The 24,553-nt window shown below is 29.8% G+C and overlaps 1 protein-coding gene across 1 annotated transcript; it reads right to left on the bottom strand.

The window, feature by feature from the left end:
• Positions 1-14,676: 14,676 nt before the first annotated feature.
• On the bottom strand, positions 14,677-18,746 carry LOC112769742 (B3 domain-containing transcription factor VAL3-like). The gene is made up of 3 exons (XM_072224829.1): positions 18,660-18,746; positions 17,943-18,120; positions 14,677-14,807 (listed from the first exon to the last, which is right to left on the bottom strand). The coding sequence occupies exons 1-3, from the start codon at positions 18,744-18,746 to the stop codon at positions 14,677-14,679; spliced, it is 396 nt and encodes a 131-aa protein (XP_072080930.1).
• Between the last annotated feature and the right edge of the window lie 5,807 nt (positions 18,747-24,553).

Below are 24,553 nucleotides of genomic sequence, written 5' to 3'. Positions count from 1 at the left end.
AACGTTTTTATTTTCATTTTTTAGAATAGCAAAAAAAATTTATTTTATTGTAATTTCTTTAATTTTTGAACCTTTTTCATCAACAGATTTATAGCTGTGACGGTTTGGTTTCATAATATTTATATGCTTAGAAGTTTGAAATTGATGGTGTGCCACACAAAAGATCAATGAAAAGACATGCATGAGACCAACTATAAGTTAATAGAATAAATCTAGCCATGGAACAAGAAAGATCAGTAAATAATCTTGTATTTTTCTTAATGCAATATATTTATTGAAGGTGAGTTCTATGTAAAAAGAAGATTCTTTCTATACCTGTATGTGTTTGTTGTCAAGATCATTATAAGACAAGTGTCCAGAGAGAGAATATCATTAAAGACATTTTCTGCCATTTAAAGTTTCTATGTAGATTATGTTAAGGCCTACAACACAAGTGATGATTAGATATTTTAACTAATTAATTTTTTCATTATAACTAATTTATAGAGATGATACCGGACTGACTAAATTTTTTTTGTAATGGCCCAATAGCTCATTTATAAATTAAACCCTTATTGTACATCATAACTAAAATAATAACCTTTTCACATTTCATATTTCAAATCATTCTTCAACTATAATAATAATAATAATAATAATAATAATAATAATAATAATAATAATAATAATAATAATAATAATAATAATAATAATGTGCATAAAAAAAAGACGATGAGTTATTTATTAAAATGAATATTGTCACTTTTATATATTAACCAATTAATAAAGATCAACTAGACTATTATCGATATTTATTATTAGATACATTATGATATTATTTATTTATATAATTATTTAGCTCATTTTTCTTGCCACTTTGGTTACAATTTTTTTATTTTTGTATTTTTTATTTTTAATTTTAATTCATTCATAAAATTATAAAATAATAAGTATTTTAACAAAAACTGATGTTTTCAAATATAAACTTTATAAAAAGTTCTAATAAATTATTATTTACTTCATATTCCTAATATTTGAATAAAAATTAACATATTAAAATTGGAATATAAGCCTTTTAAATTTTATTTTATTTTAAATTCATGAATAAAATAATTTAGTATTTAGAGTTTAGTGTTATTTAGTTTAGGATTTGATGAAGAATGTTTTAGGGTTTAAGGTTTAAAATTAGATTGATTAGAGTTAGGATTGGATGGTTTAGGATTTATGATTAAGAAATTAGAATTTGTGATTTTTTGTTTAGAGTTTAGAGTTTAGAGTTGGATGGTTTAAGATTTTGATTTTGATTTTTTGTGATTTTGATGAAATTTTATTTTTCATCATAATATATGTTTTACATGATGATATTAATTTAGTTATTAATTCATTTAATAAATATTAATAAAGTAATTTGTTAACGGAAATTTTCATAATTTTTTTGGTTAATTGTTAATTTACATACATAAATTCAATTATGATATAATTAGTTATGCTAATGTAATTTATGAATTTATGTGTAGATTAGTTGTGAATGTGAAAAAAAATATTTAATTAATTATTATTTAATTTGTTATTATTTAGTTTGCTAGTAAATAGTATTGAAATAAAGATGGCAAGATCCAGTGAGTAGTTAAAAATTCAAAAATTATTATTTTTTGGATTAGAATGATTATTTAAATATTGTCCAAATCAATTTATAATAGAAAACTATATTTAATGCTTACTACACATGTTAGATTTATCGGATAATTTTTTTTACGCACATCATCATCATCATCATCATCATCATCATCATCATCATCATCATCATCATCATCATCATTGAAAATATAAAATGTAAAAAGGTTATTTTGGTCATGATGTATGACAATAGGATGTAATTTGTAGATGAGCTATTGGGCCATTACTAAAACATTTCAACCAGCCCAGTATTATTTTTATAAATTACTCATAATGAACAAAATTAATTAGTTAAAATACCTAGCTATCATGTGTTGTGGGGCTCCACCTACCCTGCATAAAAGCTTCAAATTGCAGAAAATGTCTTCAATCATACTCTCTTTCTGGACACTTGTCTCATAGTAATGTTGACAACAAAAATATACAGCTATAGAAAGAATCTTCTTTCTACATCATAGAACTCACCTTTATTGAAACTTATAGTTGAGAACATAATTGAACTTTGTTAATTAGAGGGAGTGAGTGAAAGATTGTTAATGAATATTTTTTTTTAATAGTTAATTGGTGTTAATAATACATTCATGAGAATACTCATAGTTCTTTAAAAAAAGATAATAATAATAATTGAACTTACTTAACAGGGATAAATAAATAGATCATTTAGTATCATGTCAATTTTTACTCTGTTTAATTTCAAGTATGCCATATATTATCCTATTTTATGCATCGAATAGTTTGTATTCACTCATTTATCTTGTTTGTATGCTTATGGTAAAATAATTATGAAACTAATAGAAAATATAAAGCAAAGAGAATCTTAAGAAGACTATTTTTAGATCAAAATATGCTCATACTACATGAAAAATAATGTTAGCACTAGGACAACGATAAAGAAAATGTAGTTTTACTAGAATTGAGTGAGAAAAATTGTATTAAATATTTGAATGCCTCTGGCAGTAGTTGTGATAAATATAACATGTGCTTGTATAATAAAGAGTTCATTAATGAGAATAATGAAACTTTCTTATTTATCAGTGAAGGGTGTTCTCTTATATGGTAACATGGTTAATTTTAATAGTTAATTCATGTCTTCATGAAAAACTCTAGAAATATCCCTGATTATTTTTAAATTTATCTTATAAAAAAAATCTAGAGTTGGTTTAAACTTACGAAATGCCTCAAATATGGTGAAGATAGCATATATTAGCTCAAATAAGTAATATACATACATATATGCATTAAGTCAAGTTATGGGCCAACAAGTTAAATCAGTCTTTATCCAAGTTCCACTCATTAATATATGGATCCAATTTCTTGAACTATTAATGAGTTTAGTTCAAATGAGCTCACGGATGCAATTCCATTAAATCAAACTTATGAGTTAGCTAAACTCGTCAGAATAAAGGTGTTAAAGTAGTTTTATATTTTATAGTAGAGTAAAATATTTTTATATATATGTGAGTTGAATTTATATTTGAGATTAAAGTAAAAAAGAGAAGTTACAATATTTATAAGATATACTATTCAAACTAATATTATAGTAGAATAAGGTCTGTTTATATTATTGTTATATTTTTTTATTGTTAGCTAACAATGTAATTGTTACATTGTTAACTAATAATTTTTTTATTAGATAAAAAGTTATTCATTAATTGAAAAAAATAACAAGTAATTTTTAAATTGTGATAATGTAGGAAAAAAAGGGAGTGCCACTAAATAATGACAAAATTCAACATATCTTCGATGGAGAGAAAGAAAGTAACTCAAGAAAGCTTAACAAGACATAGCACCATGGAGTTCTTGAACGAGCTTGTTAGATTCAAAGACTCCACCCAGAGACTATATCGGGCTGTTGAGACTATTTCTCTCTTTAAAATAAAGTGGTTTTAGCAGCTAATAGAATAAATTCACAGTGCACTGCAATCTCCGTAACCACCCTGTTTTTTATTTCATTTTTCTAAATTTGAAATTTGACATTAAAATTTGAAATTTGAAATATAAAATTTGACGTTTAGAGTAACGTCCAGGTATTTTCAAAAATTGAATGCTCATGAATATGATAGCAAGTTTCTATATTTGACATTGAATTAAATGTGTACTGAATGACTTTATTACCACATTCCTTTTCCTATTTTTGATGAGTGATAAAATTTTGAGATACTTCAATTAATTTCACTCGATCTGTTTTCTGTAATTGTTCCTTTATAAAATTCATGACGATCAGCCAATTGTAAACCCTTTTTGTTGTCAACCAACCTAACCTTGTCGGCAGTACGTTTACAATTTCAATGGCCATTACAGAGGATGTTACTGCAGTTGCACCTGATTCAGTCACAAATTCCAAGTAAATAAATTTACTTTTCATCGATTTCAATATTCATTTTACGTATATCGCCAGTTAATGTTGCTAATATTTGGTTGCAGGTTTGAAGCTGACCCTTTTATACGTATAAATGGTGTGGAATTTGTTGCAACGAGTGCAACCTCTACACAAGACCCGACGTCGCTGCAACTGCAGAATGTTTCTATAGATGAGTTATTTCGTGCAATTGAATTATGTTAGCCATTAGTGACATTTATAATTTATTTGTTGAATTATTATTTTAAAGGAGAAAGTTTGTCTGATGTGAAAACTTTGGTACATTTTTATATTGGTAATAAATACAGAGATTAATAATATTTTGCTATCTTTATTTTTTTTAATGGAACATCTGTGAGTAAATAATTTTTATATTGGTAATAGATGTCATGGTATATTATGTTTGTGTATTAATTTGGTTATTGGTGTGAGTAAATAATTGTAACTTTATACTCACCTGTTATCATCTAAATAGTCTGTGCTAAGGATTAATATTATGATCATAGTATTTAGATATCTAGGAATATATTCATCATGTGTTCTTTGCCATTTCAAGTTAAAAATGATTAGTTAAAGATTCACACACGATTCTTTTCCATTCCAGCATTCAAACACTTGTGTCTCAACAAACACATAACCACACCGTCATAATACCCTCATGCCATAACTAGGAAGTCTTTCATGCATCATGCACGTATTCCTCTGATCACATTTTATATTGGTATGAAATACACACTTTATTTGTGAACAAAACTTTGAAATACATAAAAAAAATTTCATGTTGAAATCCAAAATAAAATACACACATTTCATGCATCATGCACGTATTCCTCTAAGAAAGTAAATCATTAGATAGCAAGCCAAATACACAAAGTTCTATTACCCAAGTTTTATTCAATTAGCACATAATAAAAATTGATATCATATTACAATGAGAACTCTTTACTAAGTTCCATGTCAGCACTTGCATCAAAATCTCCTGCCCAAAACTCTTGTTCTTCATAATCTTCTTCAATATCAGATGCCCAATGTAACACCCTACTACACAGGGTTTTACGCTTAAGTCGTAGAACAGAGGTAGTGTGGTGTTACGGACCTCTAAACAGCATAATAAATACATAATAAAAAAGAGGGTAATATACTAGGAGCCTTGAAACAAAGCGGTAGACAAAATCGCGAAAATGAAAAGCGCAACGCTCAACGGAAATGATTACTTGCGTGCAAAGAAACCTAATAGGAACATGATAAAGACAAGCCAAAGAATAAAGGATAGCCAAGGAAATAGCATAACTAGCCCCTAACTCAGCCTGCGAAGCTAAGGCTGGCCGAAGGGATATATATATATATATATATATATATATATATATATATATATATATATATATATAAGTGTCCCCAAAATACACCAAAATATCAAAGTAAACCCCTATCTCTCCCTCAACCTCTAAGAGGAGCAGCATATATAAGTTACTTGGAGAATAAGCTAAATACATATATACATATATACAAACAGAAAGCCGAAATACACCCAAGGACTACTTCGCTTCCCAGGATCCAGACACCTAGCGAGGAGCCTCTCGACCTGCATATGAAAAACAACAATACAATATCGAATGAGAACCGAAGGTTCTCAGCATGATAAAAGTGCCACGCGTATAATAGATACGGTCCTGGGAATGTCATAGGCAATCCTAGAACTCCGTTATTCAATTATTCAACTTAAGTACTAAACAGAAGCCATAAACAGGGGCAGGTATTTTAAATCTACCTAACTTACTCAAGTTCAATCCTAATCTAACGACAAACCGTTTCTCCATTTCCTCCATTCCTCCATCATTCATAATGCAACAGAAACAAGCAGCCAAACAAGTTCACACACAAGTAGTGAGCAGATAGTACAAATAGCAAGTATAACAGATAGCAAGTGATATATATCAATTAGGCATACCCAGAAAATGCATAGCAACCAATACAAACAAATGCATATGATGCATGCCTGTCATATGGCTGATGGGGCCCATCTGTCGGTTATCCAGCCAACCCGACAAGTCCGAAAACCTTAGACTGTCCCCCGTCGTGCATCTCCAAGAGTCTATGCATAGAATTCACATTCATTCATCATATAATTACTCAATGGGAGCTATCCATACCCGGAAATTTATACGTGCTCAGTCACCCTTACGACGTAGGGTCAATAGAGTGTCGAGATTCAACCTGAAATACGTGGTGGCGAGCCACAGTTTTTACCCAGAAAAATTCGTATCTCAGATATCATTATTCATAAGCCATGACAATTATCATCAATACATCATCAAATAACAAGCCTTAACTTTAAACTTTATTACCATTCTTATTTTCTTCATAAAAGCCACCATTTACAACTTTCTTCACCCTCAAGTTATCTTGTTTTCCTAGCTTCTTTTATCTACTGAACCTAGAACCATACTTAAAGCCTTAAAGAGAAGAAAATGGAGGTTTAGAAGTGAAAAATTGGTTTAAAAACGTTCGAAACCGGTTTTTGCAGCAGGCAGCATCCACGCGTACTCGTAGGCCACGCGCACACGTGGGTGTAAATCAAGTCAATCGTACGCGTGAGTCATGCGTATACGTGGATATGCACACACGCGTATGCATGCCTCTCGCGCATGCGTTGCCACATTTCCACGCCACGTGTACGCGTGAGCCACGCGCACGCGTGGGTGGGCGTTTTCTTAAAAATGGGCAGAATGCCCAGAATGCTTGCAGCAAACCTGTTTGGTCAGCCTGAACTCAGATTTAAACACTAAACTTGCAACCTCCATAACTTTCTCCCCAAAATTCCGTTTCCCACAAAGTTGATATCAATCAAAAGCTCTTAAAACCATCTATTATTTGCAACAAATCACAACTCAAACAAGAATTTGTGGAGTAAATTATGGACCTTCAAAGTTCACCCAAAATCATTTTTACAAAAGTACTTTCAAAACCTCATTTTCACCACATTCACAATTCCTTACCTATAACACATACATTTGCTAACACATCCATTTCTACCTCATCAACAACCATTTCAAGCTATTTTTAACCAATCCAATAAGCCATAATATTAGCTTGCATTTAGCATAAATCATATGTAAATATATGAACAACCCTTCACAATTACCATTCCACTTATGCCATATCAACCTTTCACACACAATATTTTATCAACATATTACCAATCCATTAATGCCATCATCAACCCTCATGCATACATTAAACCATCAACTCACATAACAACTTTTCAAGAACAAACATCAACCATAATCATCAATCTATACCAACACCAACACAACTCATCATAAGCAAGTCCAAGGGCATAAAATTAATAACCTCAAGGCCTCATATTCCCAATATATTTTCACCAACAATTATACTAACAACAATACAAAGCTACTCATTAAATGCCATTAACAATTCAACTTATCCTATGGTTTCTCTAACCTAAGTTTTCACAACACCGTAAATATTAAACGTGCGAAACTTAAACCATACCTTGGCCGATCACTTAATTCATCCAAGGTAGCCTCTCAACACAAAATTACAGCCCCTCCAAGCTCAATCAAACAGCCCCAAAGCAAGCCTTGGTCACCAACAAACCTCCAAATGATCCCAATTCAATTCCAATGCATAAACACCTACTTAACCTACACCTAATACATATATATATGTTCCAATTCAGTTTTCTATCACAATTAAAAGATTGAGCTAGGGTTAGGGTGCTCTTATCATACCCATATGCTCAATAGCTTGAGCCCACAAGTTCCGAAAGCTAACTTGAACCTAGAACACAAAAATTGGGCAAGATTCACCACAGGTTTTTCAAGCTTACCAAGAAAGAGGGATAGAGATTCTGAACCTAATAAGAGGCTTACCAGTGAAATTGTTCGGATAGAAAGGTAGAGTTCGACGCGCTGAGCGCGTGGCCGCAAACGGTGCGGCGATCGGAGCCCGGATGAGGAAGTTATGGTAGTTGAAAGGAATGGTGAGGGTTTGGGAATCTCCTCTCCCCCCTTGCTGTTATGGCGTTGCAGCAGCTTATGAGGAAGAAAAAAGTTGCTGCGTCTTTTAAATGTTTGGGTCCGGTTGGACCCACGGGCTCGGTTTGGACCCCGGTTCAACCGGTTCGGCTCTTTCGGTCCGATTTTGGGCTAAATTTTTGAATTTGGTATCAAAATTCTCGTTTCGACAAGCTCTATCCTATTTTTATATTAGTTTTGTATTTTTAGCTTTTCTAATTAAAATTCAATTTATTAACTAATTATTTACCAATTTTAGCGGGGTTTACACCCAAAATTCCTGCAAACAAAATATTGATCAATCTCCACTCTTATTAATAAAAATTATATAATTAACATGTTGTGGTACACAGATCATTAAACCAAATATTACCATTTTTGCATCTGCATCCAAACCTTCCTCAAAAGGGTTTCCATTTATTCCATGAGAAGTTGCACAACTCACATTGGTCTGCTGAATGTCCTTTGCCAATGGACAAGATTTTTTATTGTACCCCATGCGACAAATACAACATCGTTGTGGTTTTCGTTTTACCTTCTCACTTGGACGACCCTTAGATCTACAATTTTGTGGATTCTTAGAAAAAATACCATCCAAATCATCAGCTTCAGCACCAACTTGCTTTTCTTGTTCATCTTCAATCTTGAAATCTTCGATTAGGCTCAAAACAGTGTCTCGAACAAGGTGGAATCTCTCCTGCCTTCGACTAGCGACATAGGAAAGTTGCCGACACAAATCCATCAAGCATCCTATTGACTCAATATTATAGACTCCCAAGTAATGCCACTTGAATTGAAAGTACTTGTCTTCACAGTCTTCGACCACCTTGTCAACACAAGAGACTTTGGCAACTCAAGGATGTTAAGAAACACCAGCACACAAACTATATGCTCACACGGAATTCCAAAAGAATCTATCCTTAAGCATGAACAATTGAATTTCGTCATTTCTTTATCCACAGACACCTCCTATGAACTATTTAGGCTTCCATATTTAGATATTGTATAAATTACAAATGACTCAAATGCCACATCTTGCACAACCTTCATTCTTGCAGCCCTAACAAGCATTGGTCGAAATATAAAAAATATCTCTCGTGTATAGACATTTGATGTAGACCTTTTTAGAGGTTCCAATGCTGTTTTAAGTACCGGCCGACCAGATATGGAAACATAGTCAGCTTTAACCTCCTTATATCGTAGGTAGGTAAGACACCGCTTAAAATGCTTTGTGAAATCAACCAAATTATATTGTGATTTAACATATTTTACAATAATAGAGTGCAAACCTTCGCATCGAGAAGTTGTCCTAAATCCTTCAAAAAACTTGCCTCGAATATGTGCAGTGGCCCACATATGCCTTTTCTCGTACATGTTAATAATCCAATTCTTTTCAGCTACACCAAACTCCTCAACCATCCCAAGCTACTTCTGCTCAAACACACTAATCTCATAATCTCCTAGCATACACTTCTTAAACATAGAAGTGAATTTTGGGTTTCCAACATTACTTGTGGCATTCCGAATGAGGTGCCAAGCACATAATCTATGATGAGAATTTAGGAATACCGCCTCAATTGCAAACTTCATTAATGAAGCACCATCTGTAATCACAGATATAGGTGTTTTTCCCTTCATAGCTGCCAATAGTTGTTGTAATAACCACACGTAGACCTCCTTATTCTCATCGGTAACTAGAGCACTTCCAAATACCACTGTTTGGTTGTGATGATTCACACCGAAAAATACTACTACCGAACACAAGTATTTGTTCTTCTTGTATATTGCATCAAAAGCAAGCACATCTCCAAATATCTCATAATCTAATTGGCTTCTTCCATCACACCAAAATAGAGCTCACAATACCCCTTTAGCATCAACTATATGCTCATAATAGAGGCAAGGATCTTCAGCTTTCTAGTTTTTGAGGTATCGCAATGCTGCTCTAGCATCGCCTAGGACATGACACCTTCACCTAGAAATCTCATTATACATATCCCTTAAGGTATAATTAACATTCTCATAACCACCTGCTTGATTAGCTAACATAGCATATATATGGGGTGTGCTAATGCCTGCATCCTTCATGTTGTTCATTTGACTAGCATCAGCTTCTGCCATTTTTCTATGTGTAGGAAGAAAACCAACTAACCTATAGGGCTAGCAATGGGTAGGGTAGGGTAGGGTCCAGACCCTACTCTAACCCTACCCGCAGGTTAAAAATTTTATTAAAACTCTACCCTACCCTACCTGTGGGTTGAGAATCTCTCAACCCTAACCCTACCCGCACCCTAAAATTCTAAACCCTACCATATCCTACCCTACCCGCAGAAATATCAAATTTTTTTCAAAATAAATATAAAATTCAATCATTTCGAATTTTATATATATTAATAACATAAAAAATAAAAAAAAAACTAAAGCTCTAAATTACTAAATTAACTAACTAGTTTTAGTGGTTATTCACTTATTGTAAGTCATTACATAAGGAAAGTTGATGGTTCAACTCTCACTTCCTTCACTATATACCTAATTTTTATAAAATATGTTTTATATATGAGGTGCGGGTAGGGTAGGGTAGGGTACACCCTAAACCCGTACCCTACTCTACCTGCAGGCATACCCGGACCGTACCCTACCCTACCCGCAGCGGGTTGGGTAACCTACCCTACCCGAACGGGTTGGACTGGGTTGGGTACCTGCAGGTAGGGTATGAATTGCCAGCCCTATTAGGATCAAGGCAATCATGATTGTGCGATTCAACAAACAAAGTCATATGCCATCTTCCAGTGTAAGCCACAAAACGAACTACAAACCTAGTCAGGCAACCACAACAAGTCTCAGATTTTGGCTCCCTTTTTCTGTTTTCCATATTATAATATTTCTCTGGTCAAAATCCCTCATGAGAGAACACAAACAATTGCTTCACATATTCTCCTTTACTATTTTTCCAAGTTTTACTTTTTCTAGCACCAAAACCAACAGATTTTGCATAATGGTTATAGAAATCAAATGCTATCTGAAGATTAAAAAAATGAAAACATTCCATCTCATGAGCACTTATGTTCAGAAAATCAACCATGGCAATATTTTCAATATCATCTATTTGATATACTTCATTCACCTAATGTAAAAAATCGTTCTCATCAAACATTGCTTGAAATTCTTGCTCCCCTAAATCCTCAGAATTCACAGCTTCCTGCTTAATTTCATCATGATACATTTCTTAAAATTTCTTTGTATCATCTGACTCTTCTATCATCTCATCAAAAAATACTCTTTCTTCCATTTTATCATCCACTTCAAGATCCTACTCAACAATTTTATTTGTAACTGAAAAAACATAAAACAAATAGTATTCTAATAAATCAAAGTGGAGAGACCATTAACATGAAAATAATAGGACTGTTTTGGTTCTTTATTTTTTTTTAAATTTATTAAATTCTAAAATAAATAAAATAGAAGAAATCATTGAAACTGTAGAAAGCAATCTTTCTTATGCTACCAAACCCAATATCGATTAAAAAACAAAAGGAAGAAGAAACATTAACCTCCAAGCAAGAAATATCGATAACTATGTGCAAAAAACAAATTTAAATCTATGAAAAAATGAACAAAGAACCATTAATGTGGAAGGAAGAAGAAACTATGTGATAAAATACAATATTCATACATTAGAGAGGACTTACCGGTGGTCGCAGTGCTCTTGTGCCACCATCTGAACCGCCATTGCTGCCTCCAGTAAAATCTGCGTGCTCCATATGAACCCTAAGAGGTTTGAAGTTTCTATTGTTTTGTTATTTAGAAGACTAATTATTTTATTTAATAATTAAATTAGTCATTAATATAGTTTTAAATGACACAATAAAGAAGTAGGGATATAATGGTAAATGATCAATATTAAGTTATTCTTGTAATAAAAAAGAGATATAGAACTTGATATGGTCGGCCTTAAATGTGAGCTATAACTCGGCGTCATAGCCGTTGTCACTAAGAGTTGTAACTGCCACCCATTATAAGCTCGGCTTTTTATGAGCCATAACTCGGTCAGAATAATACTCCTACCATAACCGACGTTCCAACGGCATATCAATCAGTTACAATATCAATCATTTCGAAACTGACGATTAAATGCCAAAAGCATAACAGACGAAGAACTCATCATATAAAGCAAGGTAAAATATTCTACCAAGGTAAGTTTTTAGAGAATACAATATACTGACTTAAGTTTCGGAGTGCCTTTGCAGGTATACTCCCCCCCCCTCTTTTCATTGCTCGTACTCTCATATCTCTTTGGAAGGAAGAAAGCTCGGATTCGGGGATCGGGTGCTAAAGCTTTTGTGGGTATAGCTCGGTAATCAACAACCGACCTATTTCGCAGGCAAGATCAGAACTGATATTACAATAATAGGCTAAGGGTGTTTTTGTAAAAAAAATCAATTGTGTTAGACAAAAATTATGACGGACCAACGTAAATGCCACCAGGGAATAGCATTCAAATGCGCGGATAAAGTTTATAAAATGTGATTATCTCAGTAAAGTATATATGTATAGCCCAAGTGGGAGATTGTTAGAAAATTATTAGTTTTCTAACCTATATATGGGCAATACATATACCAATTATAATCGTAAATTAAGCTATTTCATAATTGAGAATAAAATCATATATATTATTGTTTTTGGGATTTAGGGTTTAATGGATAACACGTTCAAACATAAATAATAACTTCAGAATTTCGGTTCCCAACACATCAAAATTGTTTCTATATGTAACTCTTTTTTTATCAAAGAGTTTACAATTTAACTCTACTAGGAATATAAAAGGTTTTAATTAAAGAAGATTGAGATAATTTTTTTATTATTTTTATAAATATAAATATATTTCTACATCATGATATATATTTTTAATGGTTTAATATATAAATAATCTAAATTAAAAAATTATTTATTCTAATAGGAGCACAAGATTTTCTTTTTACATGTAACATGACGGTTTTCAACGCTGATGTATATAGTAATATAACTATATATGCGAGCGTAGCTAAGACATCGATATGGAAGAAAGAGGAAGTTGAGCAATGAAATGATGATCCAAAATAAATGCTTGGTTGTTACCAAGGCTGAGTGTAACACCCTACTACATAGCTTTACGTTTAAGTCGTAGAATAGAGGTAGTGTGGTGTTACAGACCTCTAAAATAAAATACATACATATAATAGTGAAAAAATATAATATACTAGGAGTCTTGAAAAATGGATAAAGTAAAATTACAAAATAAAAAGTGCAACGTTCAGGAAATGGAATTACTTGCGTGCTAAGAAACCTAAAGATCATAGATATGAATAAGCGAAAGAGTGAATAGATAGTCAAGAATATATCATAACTAGCTCCTAACAAAGCCTGCGAAGCCAAGGCTGGCCAGAGAATATTTACATACATATACAAGTATCCCAAAATACTCAAAATACAGAAATAAAACCTTAACTCTCCTTAAACCTCTAAGAGGGACAAAATAAACAAGTTTCTTGGAGAGAAAGCTAAGCACATATGTACATATACTGATAATCAAAAGAACCCAGGGACCACTCCACTTCAGGAATCCAGACGCCTAGCGAGGAGCCTCTCGACCTACATCTGAAAACAACAACACAGTATGGGGTGAGAACCGGAGGTTCTCAGCGTGGTAAAAGTGCCACACATATAATATATAAGGTCTTGGGAATGCCAGGGACAATCCTAGAACGCCAACACTCAGTTATAAAACTTAAACTCTAAACAGAAGCCATAACAAGGGTAGGTGTTCTAAGGAATTCTAAACTTACTTACTTACACCTAACGTTATCACCAAACTGGTCCACCTTTCCTCCGCTCCTCCATCACCATTGATTTAGCAGAGACAGACAACCAAATAATTTAACGCACAAGTAAAAAACAGGTAGTGCAGGTAGTAGATATAACAATTAGCATAATATATATTCAGTTAGGCAATCCCAAGTAATGCATAGCAGACAAAACAAACAGAATTCACATGATGTATGACTGTCCTATGGCTGATGAGGCTCATCTGTCGGTTATCTAGCCAACCCGACAAGTCCGAAACCCTTAGACTGTCCCTCGTCGCGCATCCCCATGAGTCTATGCATAGATTTTCTCATTCATTCATAATTCATACATTCATTTATTCATTTATATCTCACTCAATGGGGGATATCCATTCCTGGAAATTTATACGTGCCCGGTCACCCTTACGCGTAGGGTCAACAGAGTATCAAGTTTCAACCTGGAACACGTAGTGGCAAGCCACGGTTTTGTTACACAGGGAAACTCGTATCTCAGATATCATTAAATTCATAACCCGCATAATATTCAAAACCATTCACATTCATCATATAATTATTCATCAACTCCCATCAACAACATTAATTAACACAATTCCTACAACCAACTCAACAAAATTATCATTCATCAACTCTTTTGCAATATAATTCCACATTTCTATCAAGGTTACTAGCATTAATATATTCCCACATTTCCAACCTATCTTATGGTCATCTAGCCTATGTTTTCACAAAACATTATATATTATCTATGAGAAACCAAAATCATACCTTGGCCGATTCCTCCCTAAGCTCGGAACACCTCAAAAACCTCTCCTTTCACAAGCTCTAAACTTCCAAACGTCAATTTCTCAAGCCTAATCACCCGCATTTTGTTCCAAACCGCCCAATTGAACTCCAAATCAACAAGAACACAATCTAATGCACACAATATCATTATAATCAACATAGAGTTCACTAGATTAGAAATTCACCAAGAAACAGGAGTTCCTTACCTTACCCATGAATCAATTGGACAAAACCCAGTGATTATCTGCTGCTAGAGTTCACCTAAACCATCAAAATTATTCAATTCCTCAATACCCAAACCCTAAAATTTTGAAATTGAGGAGAGGGAGAATTGGGTAAGAAATGAAAATTTCTTACCACTTTGTTCAGATAAAATTGAAAAGAATTTCGAGATGAACACGTGGCCGCTAAAGGCTTGTCAATCGGAGCTCCAAATCGAAAGTTATGGACAAGTGAATTTTGGTGAGGAGGGTTAAGGTTTTCGGTGTCGATTTCCTCTTCTGCGAGCTTGCAACGAGGCCAAGGGGAAGAAAAGCTTTGAGGTAAATTTATATAAGTGGTCTTGGGTCCGGTTTGGACTCGGTTCGACTGATTTGGCTTGTTGGTCCGGTTTTGGGTCAAAATCTTTAAAATTAATGTCAAAATTCGTATTTTTAATATTTCTACTTCCCTAAACTATAAAATTTAATTTTCTAATATCTTTGAATAATAATTAATTTATTGACTAATTATTTATTAATTTTCCGAGGTTTACACTGAGAGCGAATCAATTTAGCTCAAACTCAAACTCGACTTGTTAACGGCACGGATAAGTTGAATGTATAAGATTGTTAATTGAATTTAAATTTGAATTTTAACTCATATATTAAATAAATTGAGTTTGAATTTGAATGAGTTGATTTGAATGTATATATTATTCATATTAAGATAAAGTATTATTTTAGTTCCAACGTTTAAGTTAAGTCCTAATATGATATCTAATATTTGAAATGTTCTATTTAAGTCTTAAAAGATTTTAAATTTTTCATTTCAATCTCAAAAAATTTTAAACGTGTTTAATATTGTCCCACAATTAAATTTGACATGAATAATTAGCATATTGAAGAGATAATAACGTTTGATTTTGGTACATAAATAAAATCGATCCACCAACAATCACCAATATAAAAAATTTTTCTTTGATTCTAAAACGTTGATGATTGATTGATAGAGTTTGAAATTTTTTTTACAAGAAGAAGATCGACAAGAAAAAGTATTATAAGAAGGTTTTGGTTATGTTTCTCTAATACACACGGAAGAAAATATGACTTAACGATAATGTTAACGTCAGTCGTTTTTTTAATTATTCATGTCAAATTTAATGATTAGACAATATTAAACCCATTTAAAACTTTTTGAAATAAAAATAAGATGTTTGAAATGTTAGGGACTAAATTATAATTTGACTTAAACGTTGAAAACCAAAATAATACTTTACTCTTTATATTAATATATGTTATGTATTTTTTATATTTTTAATTTATAATAAAAATTATAATTTTACACACATATACTTATAAAATGGAAAAGTATGTTTGTTCATAACCGCTGAATCTTATGATTTTTATAAATATTCACAAGAAACTGTTAATAGGCAAAAGGAAGAACAACAAAAAGAAAATAAGCAAAAGGTTCACAAAAGTAATAATTGAAATGATAAACAGAAACAAAACCAAATCTTAGAAGGGTCACAAAAATAAAGCCAAGTTTACAAGTCTTAACAACTCCCTTGCTGGTAATAATTCGATAAATAATTATTAATTTCATGACTCACATGTTTAAACATGACCATTTTGGTGATATGCCCTGTCAAAATACAAAGAAGAATGTGCATAAATCCTCTTTTATATAATAAATTATGTTACATATTATGAAAAAATTCCATATATAAATTAATGCAAATATCAAACGCAAAAGTAATCCAAAAAATCAAAGCAAACTGAAGCAATTGATAAATGAATTCCAAACTTTAATTTGCACATATCATATATAATCAAAAGTTAGTATTTGATACAAGGAAAATATAATATACTACAAAATGTCTTCTAGAAACAAATTCAGAAACCCACTAATATATTAATCATTATTATAAATAATTAAAATCACAATAGTTTCATATGAGTCTTCTCTTTTCTTTTTTTTTTTTTTTTCTTTTTTTTTACAAAATAACTTATTTTACGAATAACAAATCTAAAATAATTGTTATATACCTGAGATTAAGAGAACTAATTAAGACGACGATGCTGGAAGTTTCTTTTCAGATACTGGAAGCTCTTTTTCAGTTACAATAAGATATTTATTTTCTGGTTCAATTCGATAAAATGTGACTGAAACCACAAATGATACTTCAATTAGAAAACATATGCCACTCAGACCAAAAAAATTAATAGATTAAACCATATGCCACTCGTTTATTTGCTGACCAATAATAAATTACTACATGTATAAAATAAATTTTAAACTCTCTCTATACTTACTTAAACAACTATTTGACCAACCCAAAATGTTTATCATATTTGTATACGCTATATATATTATTTCACATATTTTGATAAAAATGAACTTTAAAACAAATTAAATAAAGCACAAGCATATGAATATAGTAATAGAGATGATTATAGTAAAATACAAGGTTTTTTTTAAATAAATTATAAAAAAAATTATTTTCATAAATTCGTTATTAATTTTTAGATATTTTTTTTTTTTTAAGAATTTAGGACAAATTTGTCCAACTCAAGATGTTTATCATATTTGCATACACTATATATATTATTTCACATATTTTGATAAAAATAAAATTTAAAATAAATTAAATAAAGCACAAGCATATGAATATAATAATAGAGATGATTATAGTAAAATACAAGGTTTTTTTTCTAAAATAAATTATAAAAAAAATTCACAAATTCGTTATTTCAATTTTAAATTTTTAGATACACATTTTTTTTTTAGATTTAGGACAAATTTATCGTATTCCAGCAAACTCTACTATTTTAATAGAGTCCGTCTGAGTCCTGAGTCTTGGAAAATTTGGATAAATTTCGGTGGAAGCGTGAAAAACTTTATAAAATTATAGAAGTTTGTCGGAGGGCTGGACGAACTCATCCTAAACAAAAAAAAAGGTGCATTCCAAAAAATTAAAATTGAAGTAACGTAATTTTGAAAATAATGTTTTTTTTATTTATTTCAGAAATAAAAACCTAAAATACAACAACATAGTAATACCTTGGTCACCAACTTGCCATTTCCAAATAGTAATATAAGCTTTAAGGCCTCCAAGAACATAGATCCTCCCTCTGTTGTTCTCCCAAAAACGGTAGCTTAACTTCCAAATATTCCCTTTGGTGTCAAGAATTTCAAGGAGAATGCATCGTTGCTTATCCTCAAGTTCTGGAAGATAAGCCTGTTCCATGCATGCAGTCATGCACAAGATACAGTACTACTATTAATTATTTTTTTATTCATGGAAAACATACTTATAATATATTCAATTATCTGTTACATAGATTTTATAACATCCTCATATAATAATCATGCATTAATTTTCCATGCATGCAAATAACCCTGCAGCAAATAAGTTACTATATATTTTGCTTTAAGTTTTGGTCTATATATATTTACTAATAACTATATTGATATCTAGCAACACTACTCATTATTTCTGTTAGAAATATAATTACTTAAAAAATATTAAAAATATAATTATTTATATTATTTTTTTATTAACTTAATTTTTTTAAAGAAATAATAGTATCATAAGACGTTCAAAAAAATTAATAAGAATTTTGAACTTCAAGAAATAGCATTTAAAAAAACCAACAACAACAAAGACATCAATAATAATCAACAATATCAATATAACCCTACACAATACTAAACACTTTTGTGTTTTTAAATGAAATATAATCACAAATTAATAAATATATGGAGTTAGGGACTCACCCTTGCGCCTTTGGTTGGAATCACAAGACGTCCACTCTTGACTTTAGTATCGGTTGCACTTAGAACTTTCTTGAACATAGGAGTCATTGTAGAATTGAGACTTAAATAATGGAGTTAAGGACAACTTCCAGTGAATACAGATAATTTTTTATGAAAAATATTAAGAGAGATAGTCACAAGCTAAGATTTTTCTTTTTCTTTTTCTTTTTTCTTACTCTCTAAACCAAGATATATTTTTAGTGCATTAATAACACAACTATAATACAAAATAGATACTTAAATTTAAGGATTTAGCTAATATATAATTTTAATATTCATGTTATTATTAGTAATTTTTTTTATAAATGCATAACAACTTAAATAGATTGAAAACTTAAATTTTACATCTTTTTCATAAAAAACATTTCAATTGGTAAACTTTAGATTTGATAAGCTAATAACTACCTAAACTCAAAAGACAAGTTACTTGGTCTATAATTCATATTGATAAACCATTTTTCTATAGTATATGTCATTTTTATTTTAGCCCCTAACTATAAATTATTTGCGTTGGTTTTGGTCCCTTTCACTCTATCTCTTTTTCTTCTCTGTTTTGATCTTTTAGAATTTCTTATTCGAATATTTGTGACAATAATTGTAGATATAAAAGAAGTGAGCAAATTAAATGAAAGTTGGTGGATACAATCCCAAATCTTTCAAATATTGCTGCTCTTTCATCTGACCAAAATTGAGGAAACGGATCAAACCAGTTTGAGGTGAAACATATAAGCAAGACCCAGAATGATTAGGTTGTGTGCCATTGTTTTCACTCAATGATGATGATGCATTATACATGGCTGTTGATGATGAACCACCTCCTAATACTGCATTTTTCTGTTTGCATTGTGCTCCGGATATAACCATTTGATGAGTTGATTCATTTGGAGCAGCCATGGTTGAATTTCTCCGTGAGAAACAACCATCTCCAGTTTTGGTTTCTGCCTCATGTATAGCTAGTCACTCAATATATATAGGGTTTATTTAATTAATAATTATAAGGAGAGTTTATTAGGTTTTTACTTTGAATTAAGTTTCTATATATCGATCTAATCATTAGTAATAGCCATATATAGTTCAATCATAATAACAAGCTTATTTATGCTAAATTTTATGGTCAGAACTAAAAATCAATAAGTGTATCATTAAATAATAACTCTACTTACTTGTGTACATATATTTTAATAATCATGTATATTACGTACACTAATTTAAAAACATAAAAAAATATGCCAATCATTTTTCTAATAAAACGAAATTTAGTTCAACTGATTTGAATGTGTAAACTGTTAACCTTTAATATAACAATTTACTTTATTCTTTAAAAAAATTACCTTGATAAAAAGGTAACTCAATTGTATAACATTTACATATATAGTTAAATGATTGTTAGAACTTGTTTAAAATAAAAACATATACAAAGACCACTGAGAGTTAGAATATAAATATATAATTTATTGCATTTTATTTTGATAAAAATTCAAGCAGAAAATTATGCCTATAAAATTAAATGATTTTTTTTTCATAAAATCAACCAGCAAATTATATCCATGTCATGAACTTCTCCTAAAAAATAAAGTTAAAAAAAATATGAATTATTATATTTTTAACACATCTCTTTAAATAAAAGTCTCTTTTAAATTTATTTAATTTTTTGCATAATTTTTTTCTCTTTTAATTTGTCTTACGTTAAATTTTTTCTTCTTTTGGAATCTAACAAGATCAAACTCTAAATTTTTTTATAGAAATTTTAATACTATATCAAAAAATTACTTCTTTCAAAAATTTAAATTAATAAGAGAAGCCACATAAATAATTTATATCTCTAGCAGTCTATTTTTCATAAAATCAACTCTAAAGAAATCAAGTATATATAAGCGTTCATTATTATATTGTTCTTCAAAGCCAATATTAGATAAAAATAACTCACCATTGGAAGGACGGTCCATGGATTGATTAGCACTGGAATTGTTCCACGTTAATAATGGAGGACAATCATTCACGGGCTTGTCTTCATCAGTTTCATCCTCCTAAGACAAAAACTGAAGTTAAAACATTGGAACTTCATTCTAAAAATTCAGGAAAAAAAATATTTTTTGTTTTTGAAAGTTGACACAAATTTTGAAAATATTTTTTAATTTTATTTTATTTTAATTTTATTTTTAATATTTTTTATATTTATATCAAATATATTATTGACAATTAAATTTTTAAAAGTTTAAGGCTAATCTAATAAATATACATGATAAAAATTATGTTTAGTTTATTTATGTTAAAAATTATTTTTATAAAATTATTACTAAATTATTTTAATTTTTTTTAAAAAATTAACTATTAAAAATATATTTAATGCAAATAAATTTTTTTTGAATAAAATTAAAATAAAATAAAATTTAAGAAAAATATTCAATCAATTTTAAAGTCAAGGAATAATATACTATTATTATTAGCACTGTCATTCATATAGTAGCTAGATGCTATATAATTGAAGCTAGAACACCCGGAATGCAAAATATAAACAACTGTAGCAACTTAATTAACTAGTCTAGTGTATGTTCCTTAGATATATATTTTGCTCCTCTAAAACTATAGCGGTACTAAAAAACAATTAAATACGTGATGACATCGAAATATATTCTTCTTTTTGACTATATATAGTTAATTTGAGATTTGAGAAGAATTCAATTATGGAAGTCAGATATTTTAGGCCTTTTAGGTGAATTATGATTTTTATTATTGTATCTCACTAAAAAAAATAGCATGGTTGATGGTTATTACTTATTAGTATATATAAAAAAAAGGTAAAGTATTAAATTGGTCTTTTAGTTCGGACGTAATAATTCTGTTTTGATTTTTAATGTTTAAAGTATTCTATTTGAATCCAAAAATTTTTTATTTAATTTTAATATAGTCCCATTATAAGGACAAAGTTAAATAATTAACGAAATGTCCTACATAACAGCAGTATAAAAATAAGGTCGATAATTTGAAAAATAAGTTCAAACTCCAGAGACATAAAATTAACTATAATGTATTAATATATTTATTTATCATTCTCCTTATTTCTGCATAAAATCACAAATTTAAAAACCCTATATATCAATTTGTATACAGAGAAGTAGCATATATAATAATATATTATATATGAATGTAGCATAGAGATAGATAGATAGATATATTGGAAAGCAGAGATTTAGAGTTCTTACAGCGGGAAGAAGATATTTCTTTGCACAAACTAAGCAACAAACACCTCCAAAATTCATCACGAAAATATCCTTCTCAGACACAATGCATCCACAATGCAGATACTGAAATACCAAGTTAAATCAAACACTATGTATCATGATACTTATTTATCAAATTAAAGTGCACACAACTTAATTAAATAAATAAATGTATATCATTTTTCTAAATAGCAAATACCAAATAATCACAATGTGTGCAGGCCGATTACAAGGATGAGAATGGGTATATGTTGGGTAAGTACTTTTTTTTCTGCCTTCCATTCCCATTTAAGAAAATGTTTTCGATTTTTGTCTCATTTTCATCATTACAAATTTCTGTTTAATTTTTTCTACAAAAAGACAGATATTTGTGGATATCTATATATATTAATCTTTAAAATTTTTTTAAGAAAAATTAATATAATCATAATATAATTCAATACAATTCAACTAAATTTATCATATTAAAATACAATTCAAACGCAAATTTAAAATAATCTAACATTAAAAAAATGAAATAAAAATCATTTCTAACAAAATAATATAACATAGCTTTTATATATAAGTGAGATATTTTAATAACTTCAGCCTTGACAAATCTCTACTCCCATTTCTATTTCCTTATTGGTTTATTCATAAAAGTATGTTCTCATCTCGTAAAAATTTCCTAGGCTCCGTTAAAATTCTGTTGCAAATAATACCTGTTTTGTCCGTTCACTATACTTCGATTCAGGTAAAATTATAAATTAGAATCTAGTTAAAACTAAATACACACGTGCTATATTAGAAATAGGTAGAGACGGAACGGATTTACTTACAAGTATGTGGGGACAATTGTCCCCATTAAATTTTTATAAATAAATAATAACTATACACATAAATATTAAATGCCCCGCTTAAAATAATGAGTTTGCCCTTATATTTAATTTTTTTAAAATATATGTGTGAAAAATTTAGGTTATTAATTAATAACACAATCATAAAAATTATTGAATTATATAAATTTAATATTTTTATATTATAAAATAAATATACTTGATTAAATAGTAATAATAATTTAATTAATTAATTATCCAAAATCAAATTTAGTTTCTCAAATAAAAATGAGACCGTTAGTATTTAATAGTTTTTTAATTAATTTGAGATAATATATATTATATATTATTTATTTATTTTTACTATTTATTTAATTTAGTTTTGGTATTATGTATAATAATTATTTTCATCAAAGAAATTTTTACCATAAATATTATAGAGTGTCAATTGTGTAATTAAATGGCAAAAAATATTTAAATAATTACTTAATAAAAAAAGACATTATTTATATTTATATGAAAAAAATACGATTGTTTGAGCTAAATTTTTATTTTTTCGTAATTATTTTTGTGTTTTTCTTTAATTTTATATATTTTTTATAGATTCTTTAATTATTGAGCTATAATTTTTTTGTATTATATAAAAAATAATCAATAAAATGTGAGTTGATGGATACAGAGGATATTTGATGAAAAAATACTTTTAAATTAATATATATTTTGATGTGTTAATTAAATTATTTAAAGTTTGACTAATATATTTTGAAGTTTCAATATCTAAATATATTTATGTTAAATTTTTATTATTTTTATATTTTATTTTTTCTCACTACTAAAATTTTCTGGATCCGTCACTGGGTGGAGAGTACGTGTTTTGTTCTCCTAACAGAAGTAACTACGTGCCAACCCAAATGGGCACAAAAATCTTTACAAATCTTTCTAAAGAAGCTCACTAAAGAGCAGTTATCACATAATTAGGCTCACTAAGTAACCGCCTGTAGCACAGTAATTCTATAAAAGTTTTGTTCCACTAAGGAGGTACGTTATTCACTCTGAATATCATCTCTATTACTCACACCCTTAATAACTTGAGCGTTGGAGTCCCTTTGCAGGTGCCCAATGTCGCCGTCTTTACAAGAAGACGATGTTCCTTCTTCTCACTCCTAAGAAAAATAAGTTCAAACACTAATAGAACACACTATATCTCGAAGTCTATTTTCACACAAGAACAATACCCATAATTTTTCGTAAATATTTTTGTCATTCCTAAATCAAATTCATAGTCTAATAACTAACTCTTTTGCACTTTATTTAAACTTAAACTTTCTACTATTCGATGGATAATGAGTTATAAAGCCGTTTTTAGGTATTTTTCTCCCAAGACTTATTATAACATAATATTCAACCATGTAGCATTTTACTCAATCTTTCCTCGGTCAAAATTTTCTGTAGATAATTTTTTTAAGGGATTAAGTATTTTTAATCCCTAATATCTTGAGTTAAAATTAATATCGTTTCTAATTTTTTTTTTATTAACATCATACTCAACATTAGAAATCGTTTTAAAATCATCCTACTCATTACCATCACCATTACAAGAACCCCTCCTTCCTCTAAACTTCTCCAGAGCAACTGCAACAACAAACCACAAAATACAATATTTTCATTTGCAACAACAAAACACAGAAACTACTAGAAACCGATGGAACAATTCTTCTCAAAACCAACTCCAGAACACCCAACACCAACTTTTCCTCACCCATGTAGCACTAAACCCAATGACTTTACTCTTGCTGGGGTCCCCCTAGAAGCAATGCAA

The sequence above is a fragment of the Arachis hypogaea genome, chromosome 18 (genome assembly GCF_003086295.3).
Source record: "Arachis hypogaea cultivar Tifrunner chromosome 18, arahy.Tifrunner.gnm2.J5K5, whole genome shotgun sequence".
Lineage (NCBI taxonomy): Eukaryota > Viridiplantae > Streptophyta > Magnoliopsida > Fabales > Fabaceae > Arachis > Arachis hypogaea.
The sequence above is the reverse complement of the archived record's forward strand: the minus strand, read 5'-3'. Positions and strand labels throughout refer to the sequence as shown.